This window comes from Acanthochromis polyacanthus, chromosome 8 (genome assembly GCF_021347895.1).
Source record: "Acanthochromis polyacanthus isolate Apoly-LR-REF ecotype Palm Island chromosome 8, KAUST_Apoly_ChrSc, whole genome shotgun sequence".
Lineage (NCBI taxonomy): Eukaryota > Metazoa > Chordata > Actinopteri > Pomacentridae > Acanthochromis > Acanthochromis polyacanthus.
The window spans coordinates 34,662,979-34,679,825 of NC_067120.1; the positions used below are offsets into that span (position 1 = coordinate 34,662,979).

A 16,847-nucleotide genomic window follows, 5' to 3' on the forward strand; every position below is an offset into this window, starting at 1 on the left:
TATCATGACGCGAACAGAAAATCCTTAATAAATCAGCTACAACCAGCAATCATGTAACAAAAAATGACGGACTTTTTGGCTAAACTGCAGGCAGTGTAATAGGAAACATCCACAAAATAAAATAGAAAATATGTAGAGAATGTAGAGCTCACATTTGGAATATTTTCCACTACTAATGTTCCACTAGAAATGTTTCATATGTTTGTTTGTTTTTATCTTTATCAAATTTTGTTCAGTTCGGTTAAGTGGAAAAAAAGCGGACAGAAACTGTTTGAGGTTCAGACAGTTAAGCTATCAGTGCTCTGGTCGATTGTCAGTATCGGGGCCGATGAGGTCAGTTTCAAGTCAAATCAGGAAAACAAAAGAGGTGAGCCGATCAGAGATACAATCGCAGCTGTGGATTCTATATTTAAGTTGGTTATATTACAAAACAAAAAAAACAATGCAGCCTTTTATCTCATTTTTCACGGTGACTGTTTCTTTTACTGTACAGGTGGCGTTCTGGCACTCACCTGGGGTCCAGCTCTATGGACTGAGGGAGGAACTTCTCCATTCCTTCATCAGGAAACGCCTGCGACAGCTAACAGAGGCATTCAACAGTATTAGGTAAAAACTGAAATAAACTGAGCACAATGTGTCGTTAAACTTCTATGTCGATGATACTGAGCTATAACCATTTAAAAACAAATGCGGGTCAACTAGGGAAGCTTCACTCAAGTGTTTTGCCCCCGATCCGATCTGAGTGATTTAATATTTACTATGTGTAACTCCAGTTTGATGCCATTTCTTTTGATAATACACACTGTAAGTATTGTAGATTATTTGTAGTACCTGGTGCCTCTTACTGTTTTATACTGTAGAGATCAGAGGAGAGGGTAACTCAAAGTAAGTGAGCATTGTGAAGGGGCACCATGACAAAGACTTATGAGATGCATAATGACTTCTTTCCAGAGCTCATGTGTTTAAGATAAACTGAGATTGACTGTTAGTGTGTTTGTAGTTTGCTTTCGTGTCTTTGATTGTATTTCAGTGTATTTTAAGTGTCTTATACTGTATTTTCATCATGTTTCAGTGTGCTTCTGTGTGTTCTTAGCGTGTTTTATTGTATTTCAGTGTGTTTCAGTGTGATTTATTGCATTAAAGTGTCTCAGTGTGTTTTTGTATGGTCTCACTGTGGTTTCAGTGTTTTACATTGCTTTTCAGTGTATTTTCCAGTGTGTTTTCAGTGTATCTTAAGTGTGTTTTCACTGTATTTCTGTGTGTTTCCATTGTGTCTCATTGTATTTCATTGTATTTCAGTATGTTTCATTGTTTTGCACTGTTTTCCTGAGTGTTTTCAGTTTGCTTTAGTGTGTTTCAGTACGATTTATTGTATTCAAGTGCATTTTCAGTGTATTTTCCGTGTGTTTCATTGTATTTCGGTGTGTTACCAGTATGCTTCAGTGTATTTTCATTGTGTTTCAGTGTATTTCAGTGTGATTTGTTGCATTCAAGTGTGTCTCAATGTGATTTTGTGTGTTCTCATTGTGGTTTCAGTGTTTACATAGTTTTTCGGTGTATTTTCCAGTGTGTTCTCAGTGTGTTTTTGTGTTCTTAGTGTGTTTTTGTGTGTTCTCAGTGTGTTTTTGTGTGTGCTCAGGGTGGTTTCAGTGTTTACCATTGTTTTCCAGTGTGTTTTCAGCTTGCTTTACTGTGTTTCAGTGTGTTCAGAATGTTTTTCAATGGATTTCAGTGTGTTTTCAGTGTTGGCTCTGACCTGGGACATCAGCTCTGCCACCTCCTGTTGAGTTCTGACCACAGATAACACCAAACCATTGGACCAGCTCACCTGGAGGAGCAGCACAAAGAGGAAGATTGAGTTAAAATGTAAAGAGAATTTGGAAAAAGTGAGCAGGAGTCAATGATTAAGTGCCTGCATGTGGACACTGAACTCACCTCGAACACATATTCGCTGCCGTCCTCAGACTTGTGTGTGATTCCTCTGAGCAGCAGCCTCTCAATCGCAGCTGAAAGAAGATTAATCACATGTCACATATCTGAGACGGCTGCTTTAACACATCAGTCACTGAGGGATGATGAGTCTAATGACCTGAAGGGATTTAAACTTGGCTCTGTTTTAACTCATGATAAAGAAAGAATCACACGGTGAAGGTGAAGCGGTTTGAAGGACGGAGCTCCGTCTGCAGGAAAGTCAAAGTTCAGGGTTGAATGTTTGACTGAGCAGCAGAAAATGTTCAGTTTAAAATGGACTGATGTCAACTTTAAGTGGCTGCATGTCGACTACTCATGCAGGTGCTGAGATTTCTCCCATTTAGTAAGCAGCAAAATAACGCTCTCATTCCTCCTGCTTTTAAAGCTCTATTTCCACTCCCGACCGGCCAAATATGTGACAGAAATGTGATTATACATCTAAAAGCAGGACTGTTTCCAAGTTTTGTGGGGGGAATCAATGCAAATAAAATGTGCGTTACAGAATAAAAAAAAGACAACAAGCTGCCCTCCACAAACATTATGGTAGGAATGAAGAACCCAATAAAACAGAGACTGAGGAAATGCTGCTGTAAATAAATGCAAAGAGGCAAAATTCAGAAAAGCACAATAACGCAATAATAGAAAGTTTTTTAAAAGTTATAATAGACACATAAAATAGATTTAAACGTGTATAGATATATCAGGAAATAAATAAATTCCATTATTAAAAAAACAATAGTTAAATAAATTATTACACAAATAAATACATAAATAAATAGAAAAAAACAAATTAAATTAAATTAAATCAAAAGATGTGTTTATTATGTTAAAACTTTGAGTCAGATTAATCATGATGATGAATTAATTTGCTTCAGCGCTTTAATTTTGACAAACGTAATGTAGATATATAAGGGAATAAACATAAATTCAATTAAAAATAAAAACAGTTAAATAAATAAAATAAAAATAAATTAATTATATCAAATTAAAAGCCAGACTAAAAAGCTAAGTCCTTGATTTATTTTTAAAATATCAACACTTGATATCAACAAGCCAAATCTTCATCATATTCAGTATATACAGTTGAAGACAAATTTATTAGCCTCCCTATGAAAATTTAATTCTTTTACAAATATTTCCTTAGTGGAAAGTAATTTTAAGTCCCGTCTGAGAATCCAGCATCAGCACCCACAACAACAAGCTGTGAAAATGAAGAAATGTCGAGTGAAAAATGAGCTGTAAACTGAGCAAACATTAGAGAGAGAAGTGTGAGAAAAATCCTCCTAAACCCACAACAATGACCGCCTCCAGAACGCCTGGAACAGCAGATTTACCGACAGAACCTCTGATCCGTGGCCTCGGGTGCAGAGGCAGGTTCAGGCTGATCCGGCGATGGAAGGTGAGTCTGAGTTTAAATGTTAAATGTAAGCGGGAGTGTGTTCAGAGAAAAGCTCCAGGTATCGATTCAGACATGTCAGATTAAAATAAAGACGAGCAGCGACAAGCAGCAGCGAAGGAGGAGAGAGACAAAGAAGTCCAACTGTTTTTACTGGAATTTCTGAAAGATTTCATGTTATTTTACAGATTGTTCCTGTTTTGTTACATTACAGATAACTAGTAAAATCAGAGAACAAAAGAATGTTAATTAAAACAATAAACACCCAAAAAAATTCACATAACATCTGTATCTTTATAAATTTACCAGAAAATTACACTATTTTTTACTGCATATAAATCAGCAAACGCAGATGGAAAATCTAAAAGAATAAATACATTTTCATTGTACAGATTTCCACTATTTATTTATTTAAATTACAGATCATATTTAGTAAAATACAGAAAATTTTATATTTTTTGATGATTTTTACTTCTTTTTCTGTTGCTGTACTTAAATTTACAAAAAATACCATTATTTAATCTGAAATAAAACTTCTGTATATTAAAGATTGAAAACTTGTAAATAAATATATGTAATGGTTATTTTAGAGATTTCCCCTGCTTTGTTTAATTACAAATAATATATAATAACATCACAAAAAATGTTAATTTAATTTACACATCAACAAGCAGAAAACTGACCAAAACTGAAAATAATGTCCAGATCAAAAATATGTATTTTTACAAATAATAATTCATTATTTCACAACATGTAACAGTAAGATCATAGAAATTTTATGGCAGTTAAATACTCAAAAAATATGATTATTTTTCAGATATCGTGCATTATTTTAATCATTTTTCCTATTTTTGAAAATGACAGTATTCCATCGTTATTTAACTAATTTTTCCTGGCACCTTTACCTCTTGATTTTCACAGTTTCTGTACAGGATTTAATTATTTATTTAAATTTTTTACAGTGTGTTCTACAACACACACACTGCGGATACACAAACCGTACGTCCATCATTTGTGTGTGTTTGTGCACAGCGTTCTGCTCAGATGTTTCAGTGACCTCCTGCAGCGATAACTCTCTGACAGATCGACTCGTGCTGCTCGTCTCTCTATCGTTTTACAACACGAGAAGTTTTCAGCTTTCTGGTATGACTGCAGAAACTGAGAAAACAGGAGGAAGGTTTCATTGGGGGACTCTCTGCCCTCATGTGTGTGTTCTTTAATTTATTCAACATTGCTAAAAATAAACCAATGCTCAATAAAAAACATCCTCCAGACTCTCATTTTCTGCCACCTGGACGTTTCAAATTCCTTATTTACGTGTTTCAACGAAGCAGCGATCATCTGATTACAGTTAATAAAGAACTCAACGGAGGGAAAGGCAGAACTGCAATTCAGCTTCAGATTCATTTTAAATCACTACACAGCCCGGCTCGACAGTTTAACACCGTATTCTGCACCTCAGTTAATGTTAAAAAGGAAAGGTTTCAGGCTTAAAAACAAAGGAGGACGATGTTTTTACTGTTCAGTGTCTCAGATAAACAAGCTTTTAAAATCCTACCTACAAGACTTTCTACAACATTTAACCCCTTTACAAAGTTTTACTATTGTTCTTGTTAAAGTTTAACTGCCTTTACGAATGCTTAAAAGTTTTCTTTTGTCGTTTTTGTCCATTTTATTTTTCAGAAAGGACCTCCAGGGTGCTCTAGAAATAAAAGTCATTATATTATTATTATAAGTATTTTCTTTTATATAAAGTCTCTCCGCTCGCTGCAGCTCAGCACACCAGCTCACCAACAAGCCTGACGCTGTGAACGAATATGATGACTGAAACCCTGAATGGTCGGGTGATGATTGAACTGACAGATCAACCTGAAGCTGAAACCAAACACTACATAAACACACACCTACGCCTCGGGGCAGCATTCTTTAGGCAAGGTTTTAGTCTTCAGATGTGCCACGTCTTGTTCCACTGGGAACAACCGGCTGTAGAACATTAAACGGGCGGATGGTGAAGCCGTACCTACATACAGATGATATTTCTACATGCAGCATTTAAAACAAAGCAGCAGAATGTATAGAAAAATAAAACATTTCTGAAGAAATTTAAGTGTCTTAATGCAGCGTTTCCCAGTTAATATATCCTGCTTCAATTACACATGAGGTATAAATTATATAAGTTAATTTTAGCTTGAAAAGCCAGTATGTTTCATTGATCAGTGCCTTTTAATATCTTTGAGCTTTTACTTTGAAAGTGCATCAATCAGCCAATCAGCTGTGAGTCAATGGTTGGTTGTAGTGAGCAGAGCAGGCAGACTGAGGTTTAGACCCTTAAACAAACGCTCACAGTTCAAAAACTACAAGTTGTATCGGAAAATTTCTTTCACCGTGTGAAGCACAATCTTGTTTTGAACATTTTGATGTATTTTCATGTCCATATTGTGTTTTTTACAGATATGGTGGCAGGTTAAAGAGCCTCAACTTTTCTGATTTTAGAGCTCTGATATAACGGGAGTCAGTGAGAGTTTTGGTGGACACACTCTGAGCTCTGAGGTGATTCATGAAAAAAAATATAAATCCTACAGCAATGAGACTCACTGAGTGAAAGAGGACATAAATACATACATTTTTATTCATAAATTGTTCATGTAGAGGAGCAATTGTGAGAAGGAGACAAGTTTAACTGAACTTTTTTCATGTAATTTTTCTGGTCAAAATTTAGACTTGTGATGTCACCACTTCTAGCTCAAGAAAATTTTGCATTCTCAAAAAATTAATGAAATTTAAACTGCGACTGTGTAAAAACCGTAACAGATATCAAAACATGGATATACACAAAAAACATTTAAAGCCTTGTGACTTATTTAAACTTTAAACTAAGTTTCTACTGTAAAAAAAATCCCAAGCTACAAGGTTCCATAATGGCTGGTGTTGGCAGCTGTCTGGCTGACCTCCCATTCATTTTAATGGAGATTTTTAATGCAGTTATTTTTTACAAATTACATAGAAAACGTACAATGAATTGCTACTAAAACACACAGCACACCAGTCCCAAACAAACCACATGTTTTGATGTATAATTTATATGGGTTTTCTCAAAGCTGTGAGATGATTTAGGTGCAGAAAATTGTGTCTGAATAATACATAAGAAGTAATAGTAACAAGTGAACTTCAGTGCAACACTTAATACAAACTTCTGCTCACCTTTTCCTGTTTTCACCTGGTGGCTTTTGGTCGCAGCTGCTGCTTCCTGGTTCTGTCCAGCAGGTAGAGAAGGACTGAGGTGAGGAGGTGGGGGAGGAGGAGGTGGAGGCGGGGGAGGACGGAGGTCTGGGTGAGGAGGAGGTGAGGTGATCTCCTGGTTGGTCTGATGGTCCGATGAAGACGATCCGGCCTCTCTGGTCTGGTTCTGGAGGTTAGAGGTCAGGGACAGGCAGGTGAATGTTTAAATAGAACTTGTTTACACACTGAAGCATGTGTTGGGTCAACACAAAACACCATACAACACTCAGATGACAATAAAGACGATAAAAACAAACAAACATTATGTTAAACAGTAGAGCACCGAATAAGTGCACAAATATGGTGCAACATTTGCGTTTATGGACATTATTACTCCGTCAAGAAACGTGGCGGAGTTATGTGACGATCGGCGTTGGTTTGTCTGTCTGTCTGTCTGTGTTCAACATTACTCAAAAATGGATTAATAGATTTATGTGAAATATTCAAGGACGGTCAGAAATGACACAAGGACCAAGTGATTAGAATTTGGCAGTGATGCAGCTTTTAGTCTGGATCCACGATTTCTGTATCTCTTGATAATGACACAGTGCCACGGTAACTGAACACTACGTCAGCTGTCTGCTGACGATCACATGATTGTGATCCCACTACAAGTTCACCACTGCGGACTTATCAGGACTTATCCGTCGAAAATGACAAAAGATTGATTAAATTGTGGGGGTGTTACCGAGTCCCATCAATGCCCGCTGCCCGCTACACATTTAGGTCACGTGACTCGCTATCCGTACATAACATACACATGCATAACAGATGCTATTATTTTTAAGATTTTTGATGTTATTGAATGTTTTTAAAAAAGTATAATTAAGACTGAAAAGTGGGGAATATATTTAGTGTCTTGGTAAAGCATCAACACAATGCATTTTGGTTTATTTAAGGTAATTTGTTGCGTTTTTGTCCTTTTTATTTCCACTTCTTCACATCCTGCAGACCGACATACAAAATAACTAAAATGAAAAGTGTAACTAATGCTTCTAGAAACAGTCCTGCACAGCTTTCGTCTCCTCTAAACCCTCACAGACTCACAAAAAAAGCACACACAAGTGGACATTGAAGCGGCGTCCATGTATATGAATGCATCTCTTAAAGCCTGAACTAACTCTGATGCTCTCTGCAGAACTGGCACGCTGCTAAAACAAAGTGAGGAGAAAGACCTGACAGCGCACAGCCAACCAATGTTTAACGAGGCCGCCGACTGAGAGGAGGACGCTCGTATTTATAGCCGAGGCCTCGAGGAGCCGTCAGAGGGAGGAAGAGTCGACATCCAGACACACATTTAAAACCATCTGAACCGCTGCTCCGACTGGAACCGATGCAACCAAATCTGTTTAACCTACTTTCAAACACGCAAGCTAATCTTTCTCAACAGTTTTGGTCACATATGGAGCAGATTATGATACTTTTCTCATCAAAACAACCTCTCTGGTGGAAGAAATTTAATCTAATTTGGGTTTAATTTGCTTTGGTTGTAATTCCATTAATTTCCTGAGTTTTCCAGAACCACCAGAAGACAGATGTGATGCTTTCAATCAAGCAATCTTCCATTTAAAGTTGCTCTTTGTTTGTGGATTTCAACCCTAAAAACTAATCTCTGTGTAATGAAGTTTGACCCTTTATTTTCATGAAATTAATCCGTGCATGCCTTGAAATGGCCTAGATGTAGCTCTACAATGTAGCTTTCCTCAAACTTACCAAGACAGTTTAAAGTTACTATGGACAGCTTTTCTTCTTCAACTGCTCTCAAGTCCTGTGGAGTCCCATAGGGCTCTAAAGTTCTATCTTAACTTATCGTATCTTACGCTATCGTGTCGTATCTAATTGTATCTCATCAGAACTTATGCTACCTGATCATATCTTATTGTATCTCATTCTACTTTGTTTGTTATATATTATGTTGTGGTATTGTACTGTATCTTATTGCCTGTTGTTGTCATACCTTATGTTGTCTGATATAGTTGTATCATATCGTAGGGTATCTTATCTTCTCATATCTTATCTAGCTGTATCTTATATCTTACCATATCTTATTGTATCTTGTCGTATCTTACAGCATCTTATCCGATCATATATCATCTTATTCTAATCATCTCGAATCGTATCTTATTTAATTGTATCTTATTTAATCGTATCTTATCATACCACTTCTAATCATGTCTTATTGTACTTTATCATACTTAATCTAGTCGTATCTTATCGTATTTTATCTAATCATATCTTATCTAATTGTATCTTAAGGTATCTCATTTAATTTATCTAATTGTGTCTTGTTGTACCCTTTTTAATCATATCTAATTGTGTCTTGTTGTACCCTTTTTAATCATATCTAATTGTATCGCTTCGTATCTTATATCACATCTAATCGTATCTTATCTAATCGTATTTTATCTAATCGTATCTTATTGCATCTGAACGTATTTCATCATCTGTTATCATACCTTAAGTTATCTTATCTTATCTAATCTTATCGTATCTTATCATATCTAGTCATATCTCATAATATCGTATCTAATTGTATTTTATTGTATCTCATTGTATCTCTATAGAGCAATTAGGAATCTTTCAACTCTTCAATTTTACCGCTTCCTGTTCACTCCCACTACTCTAATCAGTCCATTCACATGTATAGAAGCGATTTACTGTGTATGTTACATGTCCAGCAACAAACTCCAAGGACTGCAAAGAAGTTAGCAACTAACTCATCAACATGGTGAAGAATTTAGCATTTAAAGAGCTGGATATTTTTCTGAGCAGTGGGTACAGATCAAAAGAAACCCCAAAGACAGAGTAAACATTGGATTCACATTCATCAGATGTAAAGAAACAAGACTTCAAGTGATTTCTAAAGTTCTCTGCTCCAGATCTGAAAACCTGCTGCCTCATTTCAACATTGTGTCCAACCACCCTCTACGCTGATGACACCCAGTTATATATCTCATTTACCCGGGAACGTCATAACAATCTACACCCTCTGCAACACTGACTTATTTCAATTAAAGGACTGGATGGCTGCTAATTACCTTCAGCTCAACACAGACAAAACAAAAAGCCCTACCTATTGGACCCAATCACATTACAAGCATAATAAGGCTGAACATTGGACCGAACATGAAGTCGTGGAAAGTTTTTTTCATTTGCAACCTCAGTTTTACCAAAAGAAAATCTAGACTCTGGTTAAATTGTGGCATCTATACATTAGCAACAATGCTAAGATCAAACTGACTCGAGAAGCTTATGCATAACCTAATTTTCTCCCACCTAGACCATTGCAATTCATTATTTACCAATGTACTGCAATTTCAAGGTGGAAACACGCAGTCATGGTGTTTCCTGCTTATACTGCTCATGTTTTGTCATATAGGATCTAAATAACATGCTACAGTAAAAATGACGTGATAGTTTCACATTTTGACATTGATGCCACAGTGTCTTAAACCTGCATTCTTTCTAACGGCCACCAGAGGGCGGCTCCTCTGGTAGCAAAAAGAACTCTGACTGTACAGAAATATATGAGAAAATGAGCCGACTTCTCCCTTAATTTTTGACCCTAGTAAACGTTTTGATAATAGTATATGGTCTTAACCGCTAGTTTATAGTCTCCTTCAACACATCATGATGTTAATCTTGTAAATTATGGTGTCATTTATAGCAAAATATGTTTTAAAAAGCTGCTTCAGGGTGTGGCCAGCCTTGTGTTTGACATGTTGCAACCATCAGATCATGACATTCCCAGTCAGATCTGCCCCTCGTTTGTTTCAAAAACCAAAGATGTCGACGGCCAAGCGCCAAACTCCAAGCCTCAAAACTGTAATCCACAAAACCAGAGGGTGATGTCACATCTTTCATACACAGCCTGTGATTTGCAGTTTGCTAAGCTGCCTCCAAAAAGGAAAAAAAAATGTTGGTTTATGGCAAAAGGGCAAACACAAAAGTTTACAGCAGACCCCTTCACTCAGCGTGTTGTTGATGACTTCGAGGTTAATGCATGTTTTTGCTGAAAGCAGAACATTAACATGCGGCGATGCTGCACCACAAACTGTCAGTTTCCAACACAAACAACACAGTGTGGAACTCCCTCCAGCCCACAGGCTTTATGAAATATCACCCCGAGCCGAAGCCGCGACGGTCAGAATAATACGCCGTTTATGTGCTCACTCGTGTTATTCTTGACGTGTAAACAAAGCAGCAAATTCAGACTCATCAGAGGCACATACTTCTGTAAATTCAATCATCGCAGTTCTTGCTGTTGAGCTGTTTCTGTGGTAAAAACGCAAAAATAAAGGTTTAACCCCTTCAACACACACTTGTACATCGTTTGTCCTAAAGTACCTTTAAAATGTGTAAAATGATCCTTTTTGTCACTACATGACAGCATCAGCTTGTTCCAACAGGTTTGTCTTGACCGATTCACTGCTTGTTTATGAGAATTTTAAGCTGCTACACTTATAAATACTTATAATTAGACAGAAATCACTGTGTTTGCATGTAATCTTGTATAAATACAGGTCACTGCTTCCACTTTAGACGGTCTTTACTGTGATTGGATTGGAATTTCTATTCATTGTCTGGTCACAATAAAAGAAAAATAAACCACATGTAACCTAAAATGCATAATAAAGACACGCATAAATATTAATATTTATATATGACAAAACTACAAAAGAGGGTTGTCTTCAAAATAAAAGCCTTACAGTTGCGGTCAGATGGGAATGAGTTAAAACAATACAATCAAAAGTGTGTTAAATTGTGAGATTTCAGGTTTTTGTTGTTTACAACATCAGAAGATCCTTCACTGAACTTCTGTGATGCTCATCGACCCTAAAACAGACCAAAATAAAGTTCTTCTGCCCTATTTGTAATGGCTTTGCTCCATCTTTAGTCAAATTTGACAAATTATACAGCATTTAAAAGTTGCACTAATCAAACTGTGCAAAGTATTGCAGCTCACCACAGCAGTTTTTTACTTGATTATACACAGTAAAGTGGTACTTGAACAAACTTCTTAAATCTCTTTGTGCTCCAACAGACAAAATGCTTCCAAATTTGAGTGTTATTTGGTAAAAATGGGAATAAATATTAAGGGGTAAAGTGTAAGTATACAAATCACACTCTAAAAATACCGTATTAGAAGTAAAAGTCCTTAATTTAAATATTGAAAATTGGTTTAGCCCTACATTAAATCCTACATAGTGTAATTTCACTGTTTACTCAGAACCTCTTCTCCTTATTTTTTCTAAAACATTTTCAGCTCCCCAGATTTTCCATCATTTGATATGATGATACTTGTAGTTTTTTATATATTAGCCCTTATAACAGGTAGGAACCATGTTTTGTAGTATTAAATTGTTGTTTTTTCGTGTATCTCACCATAAAATGCCTGCAGCAGAGATTTATTTTCTTAATTGTGTTGAATAGATTGTCTGCTGGGAAAAACTGTATGATTTACTAAAATGTAAAGCAAATCCATTATTTTGTGGCTACTTCTTGTACAAACTGGGCTCCATGATGGAGAAAATGCAGAAATTAGCTGTAAAACTGTTTTTTCCACAAAGAGAAATGATTAATATAATTGTAAACTGAGTTCTGCTGTTTATTCTGATAAATGGAACATACATACTTATTATTATTATTAGGTCTAGTTTTACACCGTTATTAGGTTTTTTTGATACTCATTTTATTGTAAATACCAGCAATGCCTATTTTTTTCAACCAAAAACATGAGAGCCTCTCACAGAGCTCCAGTTATGCTTTTTCTTGAAATTTGTGGTCAATATTTCTGCAGTGACGACTTGATGAGAAGTTCCAAAAAACCACAGTTTTGGGCGTGGAGACGGACACGGATCTGTGTGAGGATTATAACGAAGATCAAATTAGAAGCACTCCACCTCGATGCAATGAAAACTTCATGAGAGAAAAATGTGAAGTTGGACAGAAACTGTCTTCATCAGGCTTTAAGAGTCAAATAAATACAAGCAGGTAAATGTAATTTAAGTAAAACTCAAAGTGCTTAATCTGAAAACTGTCACCGTTTCACTGTTAAACAGAAATAAATTATTATTTATAATACGGTAATATTTCCACAGCATTTTTCTGCTTCTTCATTTCATAGTGATTACTTAATTAATCAGTTGATTATTTGGTTTATAAAAACTATAGTGAATATAGTGACAAATCTACATGTATCTACTAAAACACAAAACTAGGAATATTTTTATGAAATATTTTCATTTTTTTAAGCCAACAAATTAAAATTTTGTTTTTTAAAAACTAGAAATCCATAAACTTCAAAGTGGTGATCAAAATCCAAATCATAAATTTAATAAAATAATGAAAGCAATTAAAAAGAAAAAAACTACTGTCGCTGTACAAACAGTTATGTCATTTAATCTATAATAAAATACTACATTTTTAAAAAATAGTCATGAATTTTGTATTAAAATATATTCATTTGTAAAGAATACAGAGAAATATATAATATTGGACTGCTTTGTTTGTATTTTCCTGATTAATAAATCGATTATTTAGTATATTAAATTACAAAATATTACAAATAAATGTAAACAATTAAAAGGGAAAAGTATGTTATGTAATTTAATCTAAAAAAATTTAAAAAACATTTTCATAATGTTTGTTTTATCTGATGAATTGCAAAATTATTAAAAATATATTAAAGTTATTCAAATTAAAAACTCTACTGTAACTGCACAAAGCATTATGTAGTTTAATCTACAATAAAATATCATTTTTAGAAATGTTTTCATGTATTCTGTATTAAAATATTACTTTTTTTTAACCAACTAAAGCTGGGAGATGAATTTATTACATTAAAAAGCACATTAATGCACTAAAAGTAGAAATATAAAGAGTCACTAGAAGAAAATACTCGAGTAAAACACAAGTATTCGAGTAAATGCACTTTGGGTTTCAGTTTGGTAGTTTCAGTTTGTTGGACGTTGCTCAGCTCCTCAGAAAATCCCCCAGAAAGGCTGATTTATTTAAATAATAGTGAATAAACGACAGCGTAGGTTACATAAGAGCCGCGTTACTCATTCAGAGGAAAAACTAAATCGGTGCTTTTGCTTTTAGTGCAGGCAGCAGATCTGAAAACAATTAAAATGAGCTGCTGCCACATCCGCATGTCGCTGAAGGGACGGAGGAGAAACGGTGAATCACAGACACAGAAAAACAACCGCGTGGAAATGAAATCAGGAGATATTTGGAAAACATGTGGCCCTCGCTAGTAGCTGGAAATAACATTAAAAAAAACATGTAAAACTGCTGCAGCTCCTCCTCCTGCCAGAGAAAACGGCTGTTAGTTTGTTTTTATAGATGAGTAAAGCTCGGATGTAACGAGGCGATGATGCAGCTCTGAGCAGGACGACAGATGTGGCCGCTGCTGTTTCAACGCTGAACTGTTGCTGCAGAAAATAAAATTCAGCCATTTTTCCTGTGGAGTCCGTCGGCCTCCAGCTGCTTCGTGTTAAAACAGGCTGAAGCAAGACGACTGAAAATCCTGGAGGACGGAAACAAAACCTGGAGGGACACTAAAGTCTGTCTCATGTGAGGACAGTTTGTTAAAAACACTTCAATGCAGTCAGTGAGGTACTAACAGGTGTTTCATACAAACTATAAAAAGTACCTCTGCTGCTTTTCAACATTAAATCACGGCCAGTTTAATTTGGTTTTCCGGACAAGAATCTACAGGAAAAAGGCTCTTTCATGTCAAAGTGAAAACTGAGTTCTACAAAGTAATGCCAATAAATTAAAAATATAAAATTGAAAAGAACTAGTATGCTATTATATTATAATAATGTTTCTAAATTAATTACCACAATGTAAAAATATATAGAAAAGTTTAAATATAATATATAATAATATATTGCTTATTATTATGTTATATATTATTATTACATTATACAGTTTGATAAATTATTAAATATATACATATATTAAAAGGAATATATTATGGCATTATATATTATATATTATTACTACGTTATACATTTTGATGAATTATTAAATATATAGATATATTAAAAGCAATATATTATAACACTATATATAATAATAATTATTATTATTATACATTTTGATGAATTATTAAACAAAAATGGGAATGTTTGTTAAAAAGAAGCATGTTACTATATTCTAATTTTTAAAAGATTAAGATTTTTAAAAATAAATTTTTACAATTAAAAAACAGATCGAAATTTGCATACATACATACATATATATATATATATATATATATATATATATATTTAAACCAATATATATTATGTTATATTATATATATTATATGTTATATATATATATATATTACTATTATTATTATTATACTTTCTTTTCAATTATCAAAAATAAAAATGGAAAAGAGAGCACTTAAAAGTGCTATAAGTGCAATATATTATATTTTGCAATGCAATATATTGCTTATAATTAGATTTTTGATGCATATATATATATATATATATATATATATATATATATATGTGTGTGTGTGTGTGTGTGTGTGTGTGTGTGTGTGTGTGTGTGTGTATATACACACACACACACATATATATATATATATATATATATATATGTGTGTGTGTGTGTGTGTGTGTGTGTGTGTGTTATACTATTATAACATCAGAAAATATGACATATATATTAATATTAATACATAATTATTGAAATTAAAATGGAAAATATAAAATAAGGACAATAATATATATTTGTACTATATTAAATTATAACATAAATTAACTATCAAAATGGAAATTACAGATTTTGAAATATACATTAAATTATTATATTATATACCATATTTCAATCTTGTTATATTTGAATAAATTGTTTAAAAGTCAAAATAAAATGGAGAAATAAAGTTAAACATAAAAAATTAGTACAAATCACCAGATACAAGAATAAAATGCTGCATTCATGCAAAGGAAAAATATTAATATGCCATATTCCAATATCTTATTATATTTTATAAATTATTACATTTAAAAACTAACAATAAGATCCAATATCACTATCAGTGACTTACGTTTTTCAATAATTTTAGGCTTCAAAATATTACAACAACACACACAAAATGAGTTTTTGTGCAATTAGTACATGAAACTAAACATCCAACTAGCGCTGATTAAACCCAACTAGTGGAAGAAAGTGACGACCGATACCAAGAATACGGAATAAAAAGATCAAATGGTGTAAACAGGAGGCAGTATTTGTTTAAAAGGGGAGACAAAACTTCCACACTACAAGTTCAATTCCACGTTTCTTGCAGGAAAAAAAATCTGCTCACACTGTGCTCAAATACAAAGCTCCACTATGTTCAGTGAAAGTCCCAATAAAGTTAATTCAAACAACATGGCCGCCACAAGTAATCACTACAAAACAGACAAGCAGCAGCACTTTTACAGCTGAAACTGCACAGGAAGGGTTAAAAATGCACTTTATTGGTTAACTTAAGGTAATTACGAGGGCATTTAACTGCTTTTAAAGGGCGTTTTTATTCTAAACTTGCAAATAAACCGTTTTAAGTCTTTTCTTATTGACTGTTTGCTGCATTTGAGAGCCTCTGCAGCAAAAACTAAGGCTAAAGTTGTAATTTTTTTACAAATAAATGAAAAAAATGTTAATAAATGCCTCCGTTTTATTTCTCTCTGTACCATAATCCCAGTTCATTAGGTGTACTGTTCCAGGACCAATAAAAACACTGATCGGTGCAGCTTTAAGTGAAGTTTGCACATTTTGTCCACTGCTGATTATGTGGAACTTCAGTAAACGACGGTGGTAAACCAGAAGTCGAGGCATTCACACTTATTTTCCCCCAGATTCTTCATAACCAGAGTCTTTAAACTGCTACTTTCTGCCAAACGTTGAAGCTTTTCTTCATCTTCATCATCACAAATCACAGATGTATGATTCATCCGTGATTCATAACTTTAACAGCGATGCAGTCATGGATGCTGTTCGAAGCATTAAAGTGTTCTAATGTCAACTTTACTTGCTGTCAAGAGAAAAATAATAAGTTTTCCCACCCAGTCTTTTGTCATCAACAGATAAATGCGTCAACACAGAAGCTCAATCAAAAAAATGGATTTAACGAAGAAAAAAGAGCCAAATGTACGGAGGTAAAATAGTGCCAAAAGTTCTGCTCCTTTGAAAAAAAAAACATTTAAAAAGTAAA

The 16,847-nt window shown here is 34.3% G+C and overlaps 1 protein-coding gene across 1 annotated transcript in view; it reads right to left on the bottom strand.

The window, feature by feature from the left end:
* The window catches only part of zcchc14 (zinc finger, CCHC domain containing 14), a 45,405-nt gene that overhangs the window by 16,345 nt on the left and 12,213 nt on the right, over nt 1-16,847 (bottom strand). Inside the window, exons 3-6 of the mRNA XM_051951449.1 lie at nt 6,569-6,773; nt 1,936-2,006; nt 1,757-1,828; nt 513-580 (exon numbers count right to left, since the gene is read on the bottom strand). Coding sequence (XP_051807409.1) covers nt 513-580; nt 1,757-1,828; nt 1,936-2,006; nt 6,569-6,773 — 416 coding nt within the window. The remainder of the gene's footprint in view (nt 1-512; nt 581-1,756; nt 1,829-1,935; nt 2,007-6,568; nt 6,774-16,847) is intronic.